This window comes from Nelumbo nucifera, chromosome 5 (assembly GCF_055504915.1).
Source record: "Nelumbo nucifera cultivar China Antique chromosome 5, China Antique-T2T, whole genome shotgun sequence".
Lineage (NCBI taxonomy): Eukaryota > Viridiplantae > Streptophyta > Magnoliopsida > Proteales > Nelumbonaceae > Nelumbo > Nelumbo nucifera.
In genome coordinates, this window is record NC_142653.1 from 6,485,029 (window position 1) to 6,507,378 (window position 22,350).

A 22,350-nucleotide genomic window follows, 5' to 3' on the forward strand; every position below is an offset into this window, starting at 1 on the left:
CTGAAATTAAAAAAAAAGAAAAACTACATGAAAAATGCCAAAATTAGAGGAATTAACCTTACAATTCCAAGTATAAAATAAAAAAAAACGTGAACATTTAGCAATTTAAAGAGTAAAGACTAAATAAAAAAAATTAAAGAATGAAAACTTCTAACAATACATAAATAATCCCAATTAAACTTCCAATCGGATCAACGGGTTGACCCATGACCCAACCTAACCCAATTTTTTTCGAATTGGGTCATTCTCACATTCAAATATCTAAATATGAGACCCTAACCCTGTTTTTCCGGGTTGGGTTGGATAGGGTTCGCGGGTTGGGTCAACTTCCAGCTTTATGTGAAACCAATCATCCACGCCAGTATTAAATATGGGGATGTTGGAGGGCTAATGGATTTGGTGTGGGGCTCGGGGTAGACAATCCACTTATCCACCAGAGTACAGCACAGACTGTGGATTTGCCCGGTTTAACTAACTGTGCCCAAATCACTTCCCTGTGGACGGTCGAGATTTCTGATGGTTAGGCCTCGTACTCAAATCGGCAATTTTGGCCTTTTGCCTGTATTTCCAGATTTCTTTACTGATCAGTGATCACTTCTCTCACTTCGCACTGCACGGAGTATACTCTCTCGATGCCCCAGAGGGCGAGAACCTAAACACCCCGCTGCAAACCTTTATCTTGCGATTCTTCCTTGGCGGTAGGCGCAGGCCATCGCATGCTGTTGCGTTGATCAGTAACTTCAATCATGGCAGCAGACAAAGATACCAACCTCTCCGACATTGAAAACGAAGACGAGCTCGACGAAGAGCCTGGAGAGGTGATTGAATCCGCCCCACCTCTCAAGGTAGGAGAGGAGAGGGAGATTAACAGCTCTGGCGTGAAGAAGAAACTCCTTAAGCGTGGCCAGGGGTGGGACACTCCCGAGTTTGGCGATGAAGTTACTGGTAATGAGCAAGAGAATAAGCCCATGGATTTAGTTCAGTGTCTTTCTTTCTTTCTTTCATTATCATTCTTCTCCATGTTACTAGAAGCAAGATTGCTTTTATTGATCTCTTTAACTTTTCGTCAAACAAATAAGTAGTCTGATTTTTTTTTTTTTTTTTTCATCCAGTTCATTACGTCGGTACTTTACTTGATGGAACCAAGTTCAATTCCAGCAGGGATAGGGACGAGCCTTTCACTTTTAAGCTTGGTCACTGTGAGTTTTCAGTTCTTTCCCTTGATATTACGTTTGGGTAATCGACTTGTTTTTGGCCCTTGTAACTGGCTAACTGCTTTCATTTTCTTTTCTAATGCATTTATGTTTCCTCATTTTGAGTATGTTTTGATTGAATTTCTGTTTGTCTTATCTTATTGATTGGTTTATTAGGTCCACTTGTGGCTGGTTTGGATCAGGGGATTATTACCATGAAAAAGGGGGAAGTATCATTGTTCACATTGCCTTCTAATTTGGGGTACGGAACCAAAGGCTCCGATGGCGTCCCACCCAATTCCGATATTCAGTTTGAGGTGGAGCTCATCTCTTGGATCACGGTGGTGGATATCTGCAAGGATGGTGGGATTATCAAGAAAATTTTGGAAAAAGGGGAGAGAATTGAGCAGCCGGGTGACTTGGATGAGGTTATGGGTACTGCAAGATTTGTCCTGTAACTTCTGAAATCTTTTGTGTTGCAGTCTATTGTATTAGATTATACAAAACTAGCAGGAACTGGGTTAAGTACTTAAGTTATCTGATTTGTGAAAGTTTTAGCTAGGCTGTTGCTATTGTTCACAGAGTGTTAGAATAATGCTGTGACCTTCTTATTGTCAATGCAGTAAAATACCAAGCGATGCTCATTGATGGAACAATTGTTGCGAAAACACCAGAAGAAGGAACTGAATTACATGTGAAAGATGGTAAACCTCTTTACTCCATGGTTAAAAGGGCCGAAATTTATTTTCCCACTCCTGCACTCCTTCCCCTTCTGTGGATTTTTCCCTTTATGTTTTTGAGGCTAAGAAGAGAGAGAAGGTGAGGGTGGGCCTTGGCACAACGGTCGGATTGCTCCATTGCGACCTGGGTGGCCAGGGTTCATATCTGGGAAACAGCCTCTCTGTATGTGCAGGGGTAAGGCTGCATACATCTGTCCCACCCCAAACCCTGCATTGGCGGGGGACTCGTGCACTGGGCTGCCCTTTTAAGAGAGAGAAGGTCAATGCAGTGAATTCTAATTGATATTTTGCAATTTTTTAAAATGATGTTTTCCCTCAAATTCTCTGCCAGGTCATTTCTGCCCAGCGTTGGAAAAAGCAATTAAGACCATGAAAAGGGGAGAGAAGGTCAAATTAATTGTTGAATCTAAGTGTATGTATTTCTGTTACTATATTTTGTAGATATGATGTTAAGTGTCTTTAATTTTTAGATTCATTTTTTTTTTTGGTTCTAGAAAAATATGCTGCTTCTCGCACCGAACAAGTGGATTGACAAAATGGGATTCATTTAACCAACCCTACATAGTGGGAGAAAGGCTTAGTTGAACTGAGAAAAATATGTTGCTCTCAGTTTTTGCTTGTTGATGCTTCTTATCATGATGGCCATACAGTTTTAATTGTTATACTTTTGTGTTCTGAGTTTGTTAACAGGCCAAAGCTTCTTATCCTTTTTATGCATTTTTTTACTTAAATGCTTAGAATCATAAATATTCTCAAACAAACTATATCCCTGAACCAAAATGGAACTCCTGAAGTTCATCTTTATACCTGAATAGAGATGTACTGCAATGTGATATGCCCGGTAGGAAACTAGAAGAGTATGGATCAGTTAAGATCTTTATGATTCATAGGCAAAATTGGCTGTAAAGCATTACCCTATTTATCCCCCTAAATGCTCTGTAAAAAATCAAGTAATTAGTTATCTAGTATTGACATGGACTTTCTTCTCCCCACCTCCACTTCCTTTGTTTTCACAGATTAGATTGCTTTTAGAGTCAATTGTCTCTGTGGGGGATTACAGATGCCTACACCATGAAAAACCCAAAGTTTAGATGTTAATTTAGACTTTATAGGTCCCCATCAACCCTTCTATGGTGTGGATTAATACTAATTTTTAATAGGAGATTGATAATAGGAAATTCAAGGTGCTTCTGTAAAAGTATTTCATAAAATGACTACTCACACTGGAAGAATTCCTAGAGCTTACCAAGTTACTTAAGTGTATCAAAGCTATGGTGCATGACCTTTTTCATAATTAAAGTAAAAGTTCTCAACCATTGACAATGAAATAAGTCATGCCCATAGTGTGCTTATGAAAAGAAGAAAAGGAAATAAAAGAAAAAAAGTTATGTACATTTTTGGTCTTGTTTATCTCTTATATTTGGAAAGTTTGTTTTACTTAGAGTGCCTATTAAGGGTTAGTGAGCTCTTCCTCTAATTTTATTAACTATTACAGATGCATTTGGGGAGAATGGGAGAGATGCAAGCAACGGATTTCCAGCTATCCCCCCAAATTCTGTGTTAAACATTGATCTTGTATTGTTATCCTTCAAGCCAGTTATTGATGTTACTGGTGATACCAAGGTTTTGAAAAAGATTCTTAGAGAAGGAGAAGGCACTGTCAGTGCAAATGATGGAGCTGCCGTTACTAGTAAGTATTGTAATGTTTGCTTCTGTAACATGCCACTGTATGTTCCTTTTCCACATATTTCAAACGTTTATTGATGTTGTGTTGATCTAAAAAAAATTTATTGATGTTGTTGTGCCTCTGCAACTCTGGAGGATCTTGCAATTAATTTTCAAAGTTAACTTATATAATAACATAAATTGTTAAAAGTTAAAACATATAGTAAGATATTTTGTTTGGTGCAGATATTTATGGTCAGGCTATCCGCTGTGTGGATTTTCATTGAACGATCACTTTAATTGTATTGTAAATTGTAGAGAAAGCTGAATTGAATTGAATTATGAATTGTAAGATTATTTCTGTTGTTTAGAAACTTGTTATTAAAAATCTATTTGAATCACATGAAAGATTACCCTGCTTTTAATCCATATCTACCATATATGTACCTAAAACAAGAGAGTTTATCACTTGTACACTAGATGACTAGAAGCTTAAGGTGATATAATCAAGTTTGACTTGAAGGTCAAATAGCCCACATACAATGTTTCTTTAATCTACATATGATGGAAAATAAATTCAATATAGTTTCTAAAAGGTCTTAAATAACCTATGCTTTCTAGTTAGCGCTTTAAAACAAGTATTTTTTTTGAAAAGGTAAGATAAATTTATTAAATCAAACTATTAAAAGTACAAAACAAAACCTGCCAACAACAAGGCAAGCTTGAGAACCCCCCATTACAAGCACCAAAATGACTGATTCCTTAGTAACTGAGTTACACTTAAATGTCTGAATTCCGGGGTGACTGAAATCCAAGAAATCAGTTTACCAACAGCCATCTGAACTAATTCCGCAGGCCCTCTCGCTCTTTGTTTAAAAATTCTGTTGTTTCTCTCAGACCAAATAGTCCAAATCACTGCTGCCGGGATGGAAATCCAAACCAGCTTCCTTCTTTTCTTCAAATTACTGAGCTTCCAACTACAGAGCAAAATCCTTAACCGATTTAGGCATGGCCCAACATATCCCCACAGCCTTCAAGAAGTGATACCACACCTGGGCAGCAAATGGGCAATGAATGTAGAGATGATCCGTAGACTCCAGATGATCTTCACAAAGGACACAAGACTTATCCAGGATCTGCAATCCTCTTCTTTCAAGATTAGTTCTGGACAGATATTTGTTTAAGGCCATTGTCCAGACAAGGAAATTAACTTTTGATGGGCAAACTGAATTCCAAACTTGCTGAGTAGGGAAGTCCCCCACTGCCACTCTACTACTGAGTCTACTGGCCATAGATTTTATTGAGAAAAATATCCTCTTTGGACCAGACCCAATTCCACTGGTCATCCTGATTGTAGTCAATGTTCTGAACTTGTAAAGTTTCCAACAACCTCGTAGCTTCTTGAACTTCCCAATCAAAAAGACCTCTTCTGAACTGGGGAACCCATGCCACCTCATTGCCCAAAACTGTGTATACTTCAGCCACTGAAGCATTTTGGTTGGAGGCACATTGATAGATGAGAGGAAACTCTTCAGCCAAGGTATGGTTCAGACACCAATGATCTTTCCAAAATTTAACCCTATCCCCTTTACCAACTTTGAGACTGGTTCCCCCATCAAACAAGGGGAAAAGCTTCATGATGCTTTTCCATAAAGAATAGCCCCAGTTAGGGGGGTGGGGGTGTTCCTGTTCTCCAGTTACCCCATTCAACCCCAAATTTAGAAGCTATTAGGCTTCTCCACCAAGCTCCCCTTTCGGTGGCAAATCTCCAGATCCATTTACAAAGCATAGCTAATTAGTCTCCTTAATCCTTCTCAAGCCTAATTCCCCTTTCTCCCTAGGGAGGCAAATTTCATTCCAGTTCACAAGGTGGATATTCTTTTCTTCCTCCCAACCCCTCCACAAGAAGTTTTTTTTGGAGAGCCTCTATTTTCCTTGCCACTTTATCTGAGATAGGGAAAAGGGAAAGAAAATAGGTAGGAAGGTTGGAGAGGGTACTTTTTAGAAGGGTCACTCTACCTCCAAAGGAAAGGTATTTTGCCTTCCATGAGGACAATTTCTTTTCCAATCTTTCAATTATTGGATCCCAAATGGTAGAAGAAGAGCATTTAGCCCCCAATGGAAGGCCTTGATATTTCATTGGAAGCTGATCCACCTGACTAGCCATAATATTAGCACATTCTTCCAGGTTAGGACCTCACCCACTGGGATGATTTGACTTTTATTAAGGTTGACTTTCAAACTGTTACTACTTCAAACCAGTTGAGGATCCTAAGAAGATTTTCCAGCTGTTCCTGAGAGGCATCAATAAAGCATAAGGTATCATTTGCAAACTGGAAGATATTCACTTTTTCCCCCCTAAGGGCGATTGCAAACCCTTCCCACAACCCCGAGTCTATTGCCTTTTGACTAAAGAGAGTTAGAATTTTAGCAATACAAATAAAGAGAAGGGGAGAGGGGGTCTCCCTACCTTAACCCTCTAGAACTCTCAAAGAAGCCTGCTGATTGGCTGTTGATCAGAATGGAGAATTTGGGGGGAGGATACACAAACTTTCATCCAGTTTCTCCATTTTTGCCCAAAATTCATTTTTTCCAGAACTGTCTAAACAACTCCAATTGACATGATCGTTAGCTTTTTCTGTATCCAGCTTATACACCAGACCTGGAATCCCCTCTCTCCTAGAGTCTAACAGTTCATTTGCAATAAGAACCGAGTCAATCATTTTCCTACCTGGCACAAAGGCACTTTGATTTTTTGAGATCAACTATCCAACACCCCCTTCATCCTCTCAACTAATTGGTCTAAAATCTTTTAAATGCAGTCCCTTCAATCTTAGGCATGAGAGTGATAAATACATTATTCAAGCTCTTTTGTAGAGAGGCATTTGAGTGGAAGGTTTGAAAAGCATTAAGAATGTCTTGCTTCACAAATCCCAACACTTAACATAGAACAAGTTGGAAAACCCATCAGGCCCAAGAGATTTCTCATTGTCCAAGTTGCTGATGGCCATCTTAATCTCTTCCTTAGAAAAAGGTTTTTCAAGGAGACTTCTTTGATCTTCAGTTAATCTTTTAAAAGGAAGTGCTTTAAAACAAGTATCCCTTGACAGAACTAAATAGAAACAAAGAAATAACAAAGTAGAGAACTAATTCTTAATTGAATCAATTTGAATCTCATGAATCATATAAATCATAAAATTCATGATTCAAATTGCAGGATTCAAACAAAAACTACAAGATTTTTGCAGAAAAAGATTCAGACATAAGATTCGAAAGTCAAAACCCATAGAATTCATGATTCAAATTGTGAATCGTATCATAAATTATAACATTTTGACAGCATCGATTAGATGATGTCATTATTGACTTCTTAGAAGAGGGAGATCTGGTTGTTCAGAGCACTATGTCCTACTTTTCACATATTGCTAGGTATTTCAAATATAATGACTCTTGATTTTTGTTTCTTAATCTTTCTGCAGTTCGGTATACTGGTAAGCTGCAAGATGGTACCATATTTGAGAGGAAAGGCTTTGATGGAGTGGGGCCCTTGGAATTTGTCATAGATGAAGGTCAGCCCTCAGTTTTTTTTTTTTTTTCTTTTCAAGTTTATCTTTTGTTGCTTTTAAAATGTGGATGATTAAATAATCAGGTTATAATATTGGTCATAGAACCTTATTTGCCTTGATGGTATTTGTGTTTTGTGTTGTAGAACAAGTGATATTGGGGTTAGACAGAGCAGCAGCAACAATGAAGAAGGGTGAACTTTGCATTGTGACAATAAATCCTGAATATGGTTTTGGCAACAATGAAATTGAAAGAGATTTAGCTGTCATTCCTCCATGTTCAACTGTTGTTTATGAAGTAGAGATGGTAGATTTCACAAGGGTAAGGACACATTCACCTGTCTTTCTTTTATTTGTTCCCTTTTGTTAATCAATGTCACATCTGAAAGTTATGAATGAAACTAACAACTTATTAGAAACTTTATTTGTTTTTTTAAATAGGTAACTTTCTTAGCCACTAATTAATTGTGTATACAGTGTAAATGTTGGGTCAAACCATGCATATGGAGACAATATATCATTATGAATGACCTACATTGAGACAATGTATCATTTGCGTGACAGAGTCATGGTTGCTTGTTTTTCCATTTTAGGGATGCTTATTGATGATAAATTAAAAAGAAAACCTTATTAATAGGATAAGGGAAAGATTACAAGAAGAGGTGACAAGCTATCAGCCATTCAGCCTATCACCAATGAAAAAATCTCAACATCCTCCCAAACACTTTTAAAGTATAATTCCAATTCCTACCCAGACCCTCAACCAAATTGAAGGTCTCCCAACAAATCCCTCACAATCACCCACAAATTCAACTCATGCCCAAACCCACATACCAACTCACTCCATCACAAAAACAAACAAAATAACCACTCTGCACTGAATTAATCAACACTCATAGGAAATCTCTTTTCCAATTCATGTTTTTTTTTTGGCCATTTTAGGGATGTCAATAAACAAATTAAAATGAAAACAATCTGGTAACCTATTCATATTAGAGGTAACATGATTAAATTTGTCTCAAGAATGTTTGGCCCACCATATTACCTTAATCTAATTATCTCATGTTAAAAGTTGCCAATCAAGAGAACTACTAAGAAGTGTCAATGCTTGAATAGTGTAATTTATATCACATCTCATACACATATACATATCAAGCATGTGATGACATTGTGACTTAGGTAGTTAGGTTGGGAACCATTTTTACACACCCTTTGAGATACCAAACTGCCCATTTTGTTGCATTAGGATATTTTTGACTCTCTTGAGATATAGTACAATTGCCCTCTGAAAGCCTGAAGAATAGCATTAATGGTTTTATGGGAAGGAGTATGAGGGGAAAGAAATGCATTGATCTTCCAGTAAAAACAACTATCATAGGGGTTATTCATTGGGCATTGACCTTGTATATTTTAAGTGATATTACAGTCAACATGATGATTAAGAGGCTAGGGTACTTTTACTACGATCAAGTTTGGCAGATGATGCCTTCTTATTGCACAAAATTTAAAGCACATGTTATCTAATGGTAAAATCTGAGATTTAAGTTTGATGGTATTTTAAATATGGTTGAATACTGTGATAATTTAGAAGAATAAAAATGTTTGGTGGTTGTAAATGTTTTATCGTCTACTTAATTCTATTCTATTTTCACTGTTACAGGAGAAAGCGCCATGGGAGATGAGTAATCATGAAAAAATTGAGACAGCTGGGATGAAGAAAGAAGAAGGCAATGCACTATTTAAGAATGGGAAGTTTCAACGAGCAGCAAAGAGATATGAAAAGGTAGTGCAGTCAAGGGTTGGATGAGGTGAACTTGTTTAAGGTCCATGTTGGTAACTGTTCAATTTGTGTATTGCTATTATCTTACTCTCAGGCTACGGATTATGTCAGCGAAGATGGAACATCTGAGGATGGAGAGCAAAAGCTGGTCAAAGCTTTACGAGTGTCTTGCTGGTTGAATATTGCTGCATGCAACCTCAAATTAAATGACTTTCAAGGAGCAATCAAATTATGCTCTAAGGTAAAAGCATGAGCATAGCTGCATTCATTATGAATTCATAATAATGAAAATACTAATGTCTTTTTTTTGGGTATACATTATATGACATTATGTGAACATTGATGGTGAGAAAATGATATTTATGAATTCTTTATGAATAAAAAAATATCGGAAACTAGATGTGGATATATGTGAAACAACCATAGATGTAAGATCTGTCGTCTCATATCCATGTCCACTATGTGCTACACTCCCCTAAATGGATTGATGGTGCATTAGTTTACATCAGTATCCTCTCTTAACATTTACCCCACCCCCTCTTGATCTCCTTAGGTGCTGGATATTGAGTTCTACAATGTGAAAGCTTTATACAGAAGAGCACAAGCTTATATTGAAACTGCAGATTTGGACTTTGCTGAACTGGATGTCAAGAAAGCCCTTGAGGTTGATCCTCAGAACAGGTTACCCAAATGCCAAAATATTATAATTTAATCATATTGAGTCTTTATATGCTCTATATAAGGGAAATGAACATTTTATGATTTTACTGCAGGGAGTTCAAATCAATGCAGAAGAAACTGAAACAACTCCAAGTTGAAAGCAACAAGAGAGATGCAAAGCTCTACACAAGCATGTTTGCATGGATGAAGAAAGATACTCCTGTGGCAACAAAGGTGATCTATTGTTCTTAATAAGTTTTGAACAACTAGCTTCAGTCGAGTTCTCCAAAATTTCTTCCTGCTTCTCTTCATTTTGATGGATCAGAAAAGGCAAATTTATGGTTGTTTATACGACATCCACACAGTAATACAAGATTGTGACTTAAGGAAAGTTATAATACAAGATTAAAAACAACTATTACTAGAATATATAAAATTTTTGAGTTTCACTTATACTAATTTCATATTACCACTTATTTTCATCTTGGCTTATTAAAGAAATGAAAAGGAAATACTATTCTAGAGTTGCTACTTGCAGACACTTACCTGAATATAAAGAGGTACTTTCTGATAAAAAAAATAACAAGGTATTTTATAGAATATCCTCACCCCAACTAAAATTTGAATTGACCTTTAGGACTACTGGACCTAAAGTGCAATCCATGTGAACTTGGTAGATTTCATGTTAAATAAAAAATGCAAACAAAAGAAAACTCAAGTTATCTCAACACTAATAAAGCTTATTAAACTATTTGGTGTTGCATTATGAATCTTCTCCATGGACACGTCCTCTATTAGATCATAGGCCCTCACTTCTCTTAGTATTTATTTGCTCTTCTCCTTGCTTTTTTAGAGCTTTCAACTTGCACCAGCCCATTTATAATTGCTTTAGTAGCTGGTTTTTGATGCATATGACCAACCATCTAAATTGACTTTCTATCAGCTAGCTGCCTATTGGGGCTACCAGAAAGTTCTCGAAGTGCATTTGTTTCTAATTTTACTGTTACTATTGCCATCATGTATCTCATAATCCTTATCTTAATTATGCTTTATCTGTGTACACATTTTTTCTTCATTGCCCACATTCTGTCTTACAGTATATTGACCTTGTAATTGTCAAGCCTGTCATTTAAAATTTTCCCATAAGGTTGATTTGTATCCATTGGTCATATACAGCACATTAGGAGCAAAATGAAAGAAAATGATGGAGAAAGAACTTAATGTTGATTAACATTCATCACCTTAAAAGAACTCTTAAAATCTTAAATGTAATCCCACCATGCTTAGATTTGAAATCTCTGATTATGTGCTTCATTTTCATTTGAGTTTGGAAAATTTATTGTTTGTACTTGAGAATGATTGTCTACGTGGTGGTTGGGGAGGTAGAAGGAAGGTGGACAACCCATTATTTAAGTCAAAGGAAGAAAGTAGAAGGGCAAATGTGTGTTTCAGTTCTGTTTTTTAAGTTAGGCAGTTCAGTTGAATACACCCTCAGCTTGAAGCCATTTTAGTGAAGGTGTCTAAAACTGGGAAGCATTATCTGAAAATGTGTGTGAGACTGGAACAACCAATGACAGTGCAGAGCTCTTGCAACAGAAGGGGTGGAAAGATTTGCCCTTGTTTTGGGTCAAACCATTTTTTTGGCTCTCTGATATTTCACATGTGTTGATCTCTACAAATTTCCTTTCTTGCTTTCTTTATTTCATACGTATATATTTAGAAAATCATACTGTGGCCATTACTGAAATGATACAGTTATAGTTCATTTGGTTTTCTGTTCACCTTGGTGAGCAGTTTGGTGGTTCTTGGCATTCTTGCTTAATAAAAATATCTGTTATTTATCCCAAAATAAACCCGACACTTTGCTGTTTAATTAAAGCAGCTGACAGTTTTACAGGTTCTTTTTCAATACAGAGATGGGATTAGCTGAACGCAATAGCTGTTCAGCAGGCTGTGGAACCAATAATAATGCTCCACACCAGTGATAAAATACATGGGGCTCACAATCATTCAACCTCTCACTGTGGCCTCCATATATTTTATCACTGGTGTGGGTTGTTATCATTGGTTCCGTAGCCTGTTTAACAGATAACGTGTTCAGCTAATCCAAAATTCCAAATTATTTAATACATCGTGTCCTAGAGTCCTGGCCGAGCCCAATTTACCTGCCAGAATCCAGCCTAAGTCCAAGGCCGGCTTGAGTGATAAGTTTAGCTCAGGCTGGGCTTGGTTGAGCAGATTGGGTAGGCTTGGCCATACCATTAGGTTGAGAAAGTAAATTTTATTAGTAAAAAAGGCTATTCATTAACTATAACATCTACAAGAAAGAGTGGAACTCAAGGTGCTTGGGAGATTCCAACAAGGGGATTCATAAAACTTAATTTTGATGGTAGTAGTATTGGAAATCTGACACCTTCTGGACTTGGAGGTGTGTTGAAGAATGAAGGCCACATCATTGCCTTATTCTTGGGTGCCATTGGAGTAGGAGGTTCATCAAGAGCAGAGTTGATGGTGGTTTTAGAGGGAGTGCGGTGAGCAAGTGAGATGCAATTGGATTGATGGGGACTCCAAGGTGATAATTAGCTAGCTATGTAACCACAATGCAGTTCCGTGGAAATATAGAAATGATATCAAGAAATTTAGGTGGTTGACAATGAATGTGCAGCTACAAGTCCATTGGGTGAAAAGATCTGTAAATGAAATGGCTGATGGATTAGCTAAACAGGGAGTGGGCTTTTAAACACAATTGTAAGAAATTTATAAGAATATATGACTATATGAGGGGAGTTGTCTCATCCATGCTCTCTGACCTATGATTGTACAATCTGTATATATTTTTATCTAATGAAGTAAAGTGTTATTGATAAAAAAAACTATGATTTATGTTTGCAATCAGAAATCAATCAGAAATAGTTATTATATGTGGACTCTTATGACTCTCCTACTTAGACTAAAACTAGAACAAGTCCTTAAGTCACTTTGATAGGACTTTCTGATACCGAAACAACAATTACATTAACATTTTCTTTTGGGGGAGGGGTCATCTTAGAAATTGAGCAAAAAAAAAAAATCATGTAATGTCAACTTTAAGCTAACCTCAGCCAAAAAGAAAGGAAAAAGACCTTAAAACTAACCTAATGTAATTTTAGATAGATGTCCACCACATGATTTCATAGTTGTCAGGGCATTTGGCATCAAGGTGCTCTTTTGGGGGTACCTTGAGCGCTATGATTTATAACAAAAAGGTGCCTGTCTAGGACTCTAGGCAACAAGGCTAGTCCTTAGGTGACAAAAATTACGAAGTAGGTGCTATATTTCATTACCATCTTATATGTATGTATGTTGTATACATTATGTGATACCATATGTTACTTATATATTAGTTTAGGTTTTTACTTTTGGAATATAAAAAAAATCTAAGGGTTTTTTGGGAGGGGGGGGGGGAATAGGAGAGCCCCTCTCTCTTTCACACACATACATACATTATTAAAAAAACAGTCAGCTTTTTTTTTTTTTTGATGAATAAAGAAAAAAATTTATTACTTCATAACTTGATAGAAAGCTTTAAGCTCATGCAACAGCCCTTGGTGAGGCGCGAGCTGCAGCCTCTCCCAAGACAAGACTTCTCTAATTGCCCCTTGCTTAGCTAAACCATCAGCCAAAGTGTTCGCTGATCTCCCCACCCATTGTATAAGAACAGACATATTCCTTGTCAGCCACTGAAATTTTTTGATTGCTTGTTTTTTTTTTTGACATGTAATTGTTCTATCAAATATTTATTATATTGCAATTTTGTATTTGGATTACTAAATTAATAAATTTAAAATGCTACTGTCTCTTGGAAATGATGATTTGCTAGGTTTTGATATGAAATTTATTGTTATTTAGGAAAATGCATTGCTATTTTTCTATTTATTTGCTTGTTAGTTGACATATAAAACTAGGAGATTAACCTAGAATTTAGGTTTTACTCATAAAAATCCCTGGGATTTAGGTTTTCTGTCAAATTCCATTTTTATTGCTTATATGTCATGACAATTGTACATCATATGAAGTCTTTCGTTGGCTGTTGACTTCAAAATCCTAGGTTCACAAACTTGCTGAATTTCTAAAATCAGTTTAAAACCACTTCAGAGGACTCAATCCCATTTATCCAAATTTGCTGGAACTTGTAAGATAGTGAAAGGTGACTCTCTAGGGAATGCCCTTGATATAGAATGGGATAGTAGAAGAGGATTCATGTAGCCAACCTCGTACGATTGAAATAAGGCATTCTTGAGTAGTTTTGGGTTGAGCTGACATGTAAACCCAATCCTCCTATGAAAGTTGATCTTTGTTGGAGTGGAAATCGGGTTGGAGCTGATTGAATGCTTTCTCTTTCTTTTCTTGGGAGTGAGGATGATTATTTCCATCAATACATTGAGATACAACTCTTTCTTAGTTTGCATGCCTGCCAATGCTTCTGGTTCAACTTATTTTCCTTTCAGACTGGACAATAGAAGAGTTGTAATCCTTAGTTGCTTTCTTAATTTTTTTCTTTGCATTGAACTACACATTTTGAATTATCTGGCAGCGACTGAAGGTAGAGAAAGCAGAGGGTGAGAAGATGGATGAAGATGCAATGGCAGTGGAAATGCAACAAAATGAAGGGAAAACAGAGGATGAGAAGAGGGACAGAGATGCCATGGCAATGGAAATGGAAAAGGTTGCAGTTAGTTCAGCTCCACCCAACAACGAAATGGTGGTGGATTCTAATTGATCCCCTGCGTCATACCCTGATTCTGAAAGCACCATAGAGGGAACGGGACGAGGCCAAGACAGATATTTCAGTGAGTTCACATCCAATTACCGTAGTGGTTAGTGGATTCCTTTCAATCTTTTTTTATAAAAGGCGGATCCCTTTCTATCTTATGCACAAAAATATTTAAAAACTCACAATCTACATATCACAAAACTTGATTTGTGAGCATGATCTAATTCACAAATGTGGGATAGAAGAAAATATATCGTTGGTTTGAATAGATATCAGACAACTAGACTTTATGTTTCAGAGCAGCATCAATCAATACCATATAATGCGGTAAGTGCCTTGATATTTGTGCAAACTATAAATGCTAAATCACAGGATATGTTTTATGTCATATATTTATGGTGCATCAGCACCATGCAACAAAAGACGTGAATCAGTGATAAGATAACACGCTGCAGGCCTGCAGCTAAAATCTTATCCAAAATACATTTTGTGAAATGTGAATTGATGAAAAATAATTATATTGATTGAAATTTGGATTTAATGTGCAGCAAATATTAGTGAATGAATGTTAGTTGGAGTCTTTTGCAAATGTGCATAACATTTGTTCTTATTACTAGTTATTTTTAAGGTAAAAACTCTTTGGCAGGAGTTTGGACCACAAAATCTGAACAAGATTTTTGTTTGGCTGTAGGCCTGTAGCCTTCCGAGAAAAGCAGATAGGCTCTACTATCATACCTTTCTATCATCATAGATTTACCTATTTCGTACGTTTGTACATGATAAAGTTGTTGAGGTGTTTGGAGAATAGGACAATTAACCCACCCTTAAGTCATCTTTTGGAAAAGCATTTATTTCCATATTGAAGACTGAACAATGTCTGATCAAGGTTTAAAACTTAGTCACTTAAGGTTCTGTATATGTATCGTATTAATGGGTCGGCAATACATAAAATAATGGTTGAGCAAAATAAAAAATAAAAAAAATTGAGAAATGGGGTTATGACCTATTTCAGGGACAGATAGTCTACCCGATCTTTCGATTATGATATGAAAAAGATATGATTTATAACAAAAAAAAAAAAAAACTAATGGTTTCAACAGTTATCATAAAAACTATAACCGATCAGCCGGTATTCATCAAAATTCAATTCAGGGGACGTTAAAGTTCTTTTGTTATCATATACTAACATCATAGATATTACCTTTACAAAATATTGCGTCGCCTGTCAATAATTGGTTGTATTCCAAAGGACTCAAAGTCTCAAACAATAGAGAAATGAGGATATCTTTAAAATAGTTAAAAAATCAAAAAACAATGAATGTGGAAAAGAAGCTCCGATAAGCAATTGGCCGTTCTTTCATGGTTGGTTGGCGTTGGTCCATGTTTTCAACCCACGAACCAGTTCGGATAAGCAGGACTACGAGGGCATTTGTGGCATGATTGCTCTATTATTAAAAGATTTTGTTATAACAAAGAGTAGGAGATCCGGAGTCGTTTCAGGTGGGGCTATGGATAGATTGGACCCGGATGGGGTCACCGGGTCAGGAAGACATGGCCCCAACAGAATAGAATACCAACTAGTAATAGATTGGAGCGGTTCAGGTTGACCCGCAAATTTCCGCGATTAGCCCGGCCGAAGTCTTTTTCTTTTGGTAACACGGATAGAATAGATTTCCTCCACAGAGTTCCTATTTTCAGAAGCTGATCTTCAATCAGATTAAGCAAGTTGTTTCCTCGTTTGATCTGATCCGTCAATAATTAGCGAAAGCTTTCATTAAGAAACAACAATCCAGACGGACCGGTCCAGTTTGCTGTGTTTGGTTGCAGTGCAATTTTATTTGCATTAATATGAATATATGAGTGTAAATAAAAAGAATGTAAATTCTGATTTAATTTTATTCTGGGTTTTACTTAATTCTGATATCTTATTTTGTTTCATTTACATTGCAATCAAATAAAATAAAGTAAATTTTAAAATAAAAATAAATCATAATTTACATCAAAATTATTTGCATTATCATAATTTTGCATCAATGCAAATTTTCGCAACCAAACACAGCCTTTGGTGCGAGTTTTGGGGACGTGAAAGGAAACTTAAGAAGATCAAGATGAGCTGTACGAGTATAAAACTGTTGTGAACTCCGCAAAGCGAGAAGCACTCCGCCCAAATCACTCGGGAAAAGCTGTTCGGAATTGGGATGGATCAGGATGAGAGTATAAGGAAGTCCTATGAGGCCTTCTTGAACAGATTCTATCCCCCTGTACCTCTTTCCCGACAAGTACTCTTTCTCTCTCTCTTGAGTCTTTGACGTAGTCGTTTAATTTTTCAATTCTAGGGTTTCTGCAAGGGCACATAACACACGATCACGAACCACACTGACCGGTTGAAAGCAATGAAATCAATACCCGCTTCTGCATGTTCACTTTTATTTCTTATAATCAGATGAAAGTTACGAACTAACTATATAATTTGTGTCAATCATCACATCACAGCGAGAAGTTGAGCAAGAAGCTGTGCTGCCCCATGGTCTGGACTTGGATGCTCTTATTCCGGGTAGGACTTAAAACCCATTGGATCTGTAGTGTTTTAGCTTTTAGCATTTATTGCTTACCATGTATTATCATATTCATATGCCCTTCACTGTTTTGGGATTGAAGTAGCAGATAGAGGTGATGACGATAACTCGGAGGAGGGAAACAGCTCAACCTCCAGCGGTGCTAGTGAGAGTGGGACTCAGAAGAAGCTAACAAGGGCTCAGAGAAAGAGGCTTCGGAAGAAGAAACTCAAGGAAGCTGCTTCCCGCCGTAGGAAAATTAAAATTATTGGGCCGCTCTTGCCTTCAACTACCAGTGACTCTGTTGATGTTCCTGAAGCTGAACCTCCTCGTCCTGGAGAAGACGACTCAATTTCTAAAGCTAACAATGACAACATTTCTGAGGGATTTGATTCTGAAGTTCATAACCAGGCTGGTACTTTTCGCTTCTTTTTGTTTGGGTTTGGGTATTATACTGTACATCCTCAGTTAGGTTACTTGTACGCTGATTTTGCCTGTTCAGATGAACCTTGCACTTCCCGAAACAAGCTAAAGCATAGGAGGTTGGCTAAAAGGCTCAGCCGGAATGCAGCAAAATGCAACAATACAGAGAACCATCACCAAGCTGATTCCCAGCCCTGTAGTGATTATGATAACTCTGCCCTACAACCCTGACCAGTGCTCTGCTTCATATACGTTCTCAAGATCCTGCAGAAACTTGGAAGTTGCTTTTCAAAATGATTACAAGGTACTTATATTGTTGTTTTTGGTGGAATGGAAAGGCTTCTAGATCAATGATGATTGCAACTATTTGACCTTGAAAGCTTTGATCGGACAGAAAGGAAAGGGCGGAAGAAATGAATGCCAATGGACATCACATCGGGCCATCAGGTCTCTACTCAACTCTCAATGGAAACGATGCTGAATGCCAAATCCTGAGGCTCCATGTCCTGGGTCAGGACTCAGGAGAAGCATCCTTGCCTCTGGTCCGTGTAAGTTTGGATTAAAAATTTGGGTAATTGGTAGCATCTCAGAACAGGATTCCTACTGTCGTTTTTACTCAATTATGTGACTCCATCCAAATGGGCAAAGAACAGAAACCGGGTACATTTGGTTTTTTTTGTTATCCTAAATTCCTAATAACAAAAAAGAAAAAAGCAAAAAAAAAAAACAAAAAAAACAAAAAAAAGTGAGGCGGAGTTCATTAGGATTTATGAACATTTTAAACTTTAAATATTACAAGAAATTTCAAGGGAATCCAAAATAAATATCTTTTTTGTACGTGTGGGTTATGGGTAAAATGAAGCATTCTCTATTTTCATAATCCCATTCTGCTTTCTCGTCTAGACGTATCAGCTGATCTGTCAACACTCTTGAGAAATTGCATTTTGCAAGCCTTTCTCAAAAAACAGCAGATCACTCAGAATTTTCATGTTTAGGGTGTATATTGACACTCTAAGAGATAGTTTCTTAGAATTGAGATATAATTCTTAAAAGCAATGTTTGGTATTATGGTGTTGTGTCCCTTGCGCTTTTGCATCTGAAATCGGAGAAAAACAACTGACCAAAACTGGAATCATGAAATAAGGTGTTGTTTATCAAAATTAATGTGTGGGTTTTGATCGGTCAAAACTCTTTCTATTATCATATCTTTTTGGCATCATAGATTTTTCCTTTTATTATATATAAACGCCATTAGGTGTCAGGTAAGCAAAGTGGAAACACAACAAGCAAATATAAAAATGGTGTTTCTCTAAGATTTCGTTTGCTTTTCGATAAGTTACTTATCCGTTTTTTTATTTTTCATATAAATAAGGTAATAATTATTTTATCCATAAAAATCTATTATTAAAAAGGGTATTTTTGTCTCATTTAAGTGTTGACAATTTTTTTTTTTAGTGGGAAAGTTATTTATTAACGTAGGAGATGAGTATCATTTATTCGGATAAGTGATACTCAAGAAAATAAACTTCTCTGGTCCTCACATAAATTTAAAAATAAAAAAACATGAGATTCTTGATCAATGGGATTTCATTGACCAACTTTCCCCTCTCTCAAAATCTAAAAGAAGAATGCCTCTAAAGGACAATTTTACTTAAGAGCCATTTGTACCTGATCAATCAATCATACATGATTCAAGTATCGGGAATGTGACATTGAGGTATCATTGAAATGGAATCACAACAGACACTATGCTACTCCCCATACGCCTACAGCACATCCCAATCGCATGTGGGGCGGGCACAATGATTTTCTCTTACCAAATATCCAATTTATTATTTCGTGTGTTGTCAGTTGAAACCTCAATCAATTCAGAGTTGAGAGCACTTGCGCAAGCGATATGAAGTATTAACAATAATATATTTTATTTTGTTTGTTTTATTTCTTTGTAGATTGATTACGAGGCCTCTCCAGCAACGGAGACAATGCTATTGTCCTCCGAGTTGCTAAGCAGGCATGATTCATTCACCGTTCTACTGTTCCTCCATCTTACTTGTCAAAAGGTTAAACCTTGTGGTTAGCACAGGTCCTCAGAAGGGAGCCTCTTGCATTTCTACTTTTTTTTTAAGCAAAAAGTATATTAATTATTTAACATTAGTACATCAGATCGTTCATGTGAGCCTTGTATATTATATTTACAGACATTAAAAGTCAAGGTGTGAGCTAAAGCATTACTACCCCTACTTATGAATTGAAACTTTACGAGGTCAAAACATCTTAACAGTGTATGGAAAATGTTTTGCCTAAATTTGATCTATCCATGAGTAATTCTTGTTGGAGTCATTAAGCTTATCTACAATCTCTTTGGCATCAGAAAAAAACTGAGATTTGTCTCGATTGTAGATCGCTTTAATTCAATAGCCTCCTGAAGCAATATAAACATTTGTTGAAGCATGCTGGAGAACATACCCAATGTCGGCTGTACCTGTGTTAGGGTCATATGATCCATCTGTAAATAAATAAAAGTAAGCATTTTCACTTTTACGAGGAAGATTAGATGCTGATGGACCATTGAGATGGAAAGTGTTCTCTTCATGAGCTCCCATAACCCTCTTGATTTGATTTGAGATGTCGTGGGGTTGAAGTTGGATATTATTATGCAGCTTGTCATTACGAACCCTCCAAATATGGTAGAGTGCTAATTGTAACAGAGAGATGTACCTATTCTCTTGGTGTTTGTTTTAGTGATAATTCTGTGTAATGGCCAGATTTGAATCTCTTCTGGGTTGATACCAATTTGTAAAGCACACCATAAAGCTCTAGCAAAAGGGCATTTGAAGAATAGGTGATGAAATGATTCTTCTAAATTTTCACAGAGAATACAGGTGGTTTGTCCATTGGGTATCCACTTGGCCTGCTTATCCTTAGTTAATATTCCAGCCCATAGTGCCTTCCAAAGAAAAAAACTTGATAATGACATGGAATTTTGGTTTTCCAAATGTGTCCATTTGAAACTGATTGCTGATGAGGATGGATGGATGTTTTGAAAAGTTTGATATGCTGATTTAACAGTAAAAGCACCCGAATTGATCTACTTCTAATCCATCTCTTGATTATGGCAACACCAATGGCGCCGGCAAAGGTATGATACCGGAAGATCTTTACAAGGTTACTTAAGTCCTTACAGAAAGATTGACATTGGCGTACATAGAGTTGTATTTTTTGTCCATTAAGTTGATATTTGGCATCTGCATTGGAGTTTCATTCACGAGAAAACATGAAATGTACATAACTTAGAAAATGCATCGGGATATACTTGAAAAATGCATGGCTTATGTGTAATAATAAAGATCACCAGGGAGACTCATAAATTGCATTAGCACATTGACAACACTTAAGCGCTTACATGACTATTTAATTAAGGTATAAACACAAAAAATATGTATCTTAATCATTTACTTTTAATTCCAACTACCCTGAAATGTCCGTGGGCTTAGTTTGGAAACCAGTGAAATTTACTAATTTTAGTGATGGGTTAGCTTGTTATGCTTTTTTTTAATCAATTTCTAGTTGATATAATATTGATGATGCATGAAAAACAGAAAAAAAATATTCAACAATACATGTCAATTATGTTCAATAACACCTGGTCTGCTCCACCCGTGTTCCGCTGGTATATGCAGAAACCAACATGTATCAGCCGATGGGGGGCAATATCAAATGCTTCAAACCTCGTTTGGGACTTACAAAAGGCAGGACAGAATGGTTGGAAAGATGGTATAATCAATTCACCAAAGAAAAAAAGCAACAAATATTAATTTCTCTCAAGGGTTTAAAGTTATATAGGAAGGAAAGGAAAAAAAAAGCTATTTGTATTGCATTGAACAATATGTGCTACATAATATTGTTAGGCTACTTTTTGAGCCACTTTTAATGCCATCTTGTTCTGTGTTAAGGATGCCCTTACAAAACAAATTTGCAAAGCAGCAAAACTTCCAGATCCAGTTAATGAATCATTCATTTAAAACATACGTGTGAAATCATTGCACCCCCCAAGATCGCCCATAGGGGTTGGGTATGTTGTTCCTATATACTCTAAAGAAAATTCACAATAAAAAAAAGGAAAAGTTACAACTATCAGAGAGCCATTGTTCAGTCTGCTTAAATTTACAGTAGGGCTGGATCGTCAAGAGCCTTTGCAGTGTCACTGTTCACCTTGATCCACCCTTGCAAAATACATGGGCCGATAGAAGAGAATGAATAAAAAATAAAGAGCACCTCAAGACAGTATAACCCAGTTCAGTTTCTTTTTGCAAGATCAGGATCTCATGAAGCTGTGTGCGCATGCCAAATTGCACTCAAGAGTAGGAACCAGCCATTATTTGTCACGCAATTCTTTCTTTGGAAGTAAGTCAGTTCTATATCTGAAATTGAACCTCATACCTATAACCATGGTGGCAACAAAGTATAAGTAAATTATGTGAACTTAAAGAAAACAAGTTCTGTTCTTTCTTCAAAACAGAGATCATAATTAAGGAAAAAATTGAAATCGTTAAAATGAGTGTCAAGAATGCCTTCCATGTATGATGTTATTCTGAAATCTATACAAGGGAAGTGACTATATAAAAATGGCATGATTACTCCTGGAAGGTCCAAGAAACTGAATTGAAAAAAAAGGTTTCCTAAATAATATGCAAGGAACTTCCAACCATATGCTCCAACAGCAATTTGAATGTTGAGCAACTTTCTTTTCAATCTGAGCTGCTATATCTCTCATTATTCATGTCTGTGGCTAAGCTAATCTTTAGGCTGCAGCAGTTTGGAAGTTGAATGTGAAGGGTGATTCAGGCCCTTGAATGTATCAGCAATGTTTCAACTTTTAAGCTAGTCTTTGGCAACATGAACATCTCATTCAGGCCCTTGGAGCATGAGTTACCAAGGGAGGTTGACTCAGCCAACATGTGTTAACTTGTGAATTCCTTTTTACAAAGAATATAACTTTTGACAGAGGCTAGTATGTG

At 36.7% G+C, this 22,350-nt stretch overlaps 3 protein-coding genes across 10 annotated transcripts in view; 2 read left to right on the forward strand and 1 right to left on the reverse strand.

The window, feature by feature from the left end:
- Window positions 1-549: 549 nt before the first annotated feature.
- Window positions 550-14,651, forward strand: LOC104608797 (70 kDa peptidyl-prolyl isomerase-like). Of its 2 annotated transcripts, none has more exons than XM_088887865.1 (13): window positions 550-945; window positions 1,113-1,199; window positions 1,371-1,647; window positions 1,817-1,897; window positions 2,265-2,345; window positions 3,429-3,623; window positions 7,078-7,167; window positions 7,308-7,483; window positions 8,822-8,944; window positions 9,036-9,182; window positions 9,495-9,622; window positions 9,715-9,835; window positions 14,175-14,651. In XM_088887865.1, exons 3-13 carry the CDS (start codon window positions 1,476-1,478, stop codon window positions 14,358-14,360), a joined length of 1,500 nt encoding a protein of 499 aa, XP_088743991.1. In that variant the 5' UTR covers window positions 550-945; window positions 1,113-1,199; window positions 1,371-1,475; the 3' UTR covers window positions 14,361-14,651. The 2 variants fall into 2 exon arrangements, with proteins under 2 accessions (XP_088743991.1, XP_010273182.1); XM_010274880.3 differs by having other exon boundaries at window positions 1,371-1,628.
- Window positions 14,652-16,468: 1,817 nt separating this feature from the next.
- On the forward strand, window positions 16,469-19,586 carry LOC104608772 (uncharacterized). 6 transcript variants are annotated; one of them, XM_010274857.3, is made up of 6 exons: window positions 16,474-16,633; window positions 16,848-16,908; window positions 17,013-17,324; window positions 17,412-17,636; window positions 17,727-17,874; window positions 19,282-19,586. In XM_010274857.3, the coding sequence occupies exons 1-4, from the start codon at window positions 16,553-16,555 to the stop codon at window positions 17,561-17,563; spliced, it is 606 nt and encodes a 201-aa protein (XP_010273159.1). In that variant the 5' UTR covers window positions 16,474-16,552; the 3' UTR covers window positions 17,564-17,636; window positions 17,727-17,874; window positions 19,282-19,586. The 6 variants fall into 6 exon arrangements, with proteins under 6 accessions (XP_088743994.1, XP_010273159.1, XP_088743992.1 ...); XM_088887866.1 differs by having other exon boundaries at window positions 17,016-17,324; window positions 17,727-17,880; XM_088887867.1 differs by having other exon boundaries at window positions 17,016-17,324.
- Window positions 19,587-21,183: 1,597 nt separating this feature from the next.
- Window positions 21,184-22,350, reverse strand: part of ECA3 (endoplasmic reticulum-type calcium-transporting ATPase 3) — a 116,495-nt gene continuing 115,328 nt past the window's right edge. For both annotated transcript variants that reach the window (XM_010274839.3, XM_088887456.1), the window contains one exon: window positions 21,184-21,772. In XM_010274839.3, the coding sequence (XP_010273141.1) occupies window positions 21,708-21,772 (65 nt within the window). In that variant the 3' untranslated portion in view covers window positions 21,184-21,707. The remainder of the gene's footprint in view (window positions 21,773-22,350) is intronic.

Excerpts from the sequence above, each read along its gene's own strand:
- LOC104608797 (XM_010274880.3), top strand. The coding sequence starts at position 747 with ATGGCAGCAGACAAAGATACCAACCTCTCCGACATTGAAAACGAAGAC. Across the intron at positions 1,200-1,370 it reads CACTTTTAAGCTTGGTCACT|GTCCACTTGTGGCTGGTTTG; the intron begins GTGAGTTTTCAG and ends TTGGTTTATTAG. Across the intron at positions 9,836-14,174 it reads ATACTCCTGTGGCAACAAAG|CGACTGAAGGTAGAGAAAGC; the intron begins GTGATCTATTGT and ends ATTATCTGGCAG.
- LOC104608772 (XM_010274857.3), top strand. The coding sequence starts at position 16,553 with ATGGATCAGGATGAGAGTATAAGGAAGTCCTATGAGGCCTTCTTGAAC. Across the intron at positions 16,634-16,847 it reads CTGTACCTCTTTCCCGACAA|CGAGAAGTTGAGCAAGAAGC; the intron begins GTACTCTTTCTC and ends ATCACATCACAG. Across the intron at positions 16,909-17,012 it reads CTTGGATGCTCTTATTCCGG|TAGCAGATAGAGGTGATGAC; the intron begins GTAGGACTTAAA and ends TTGGGATTGAAG.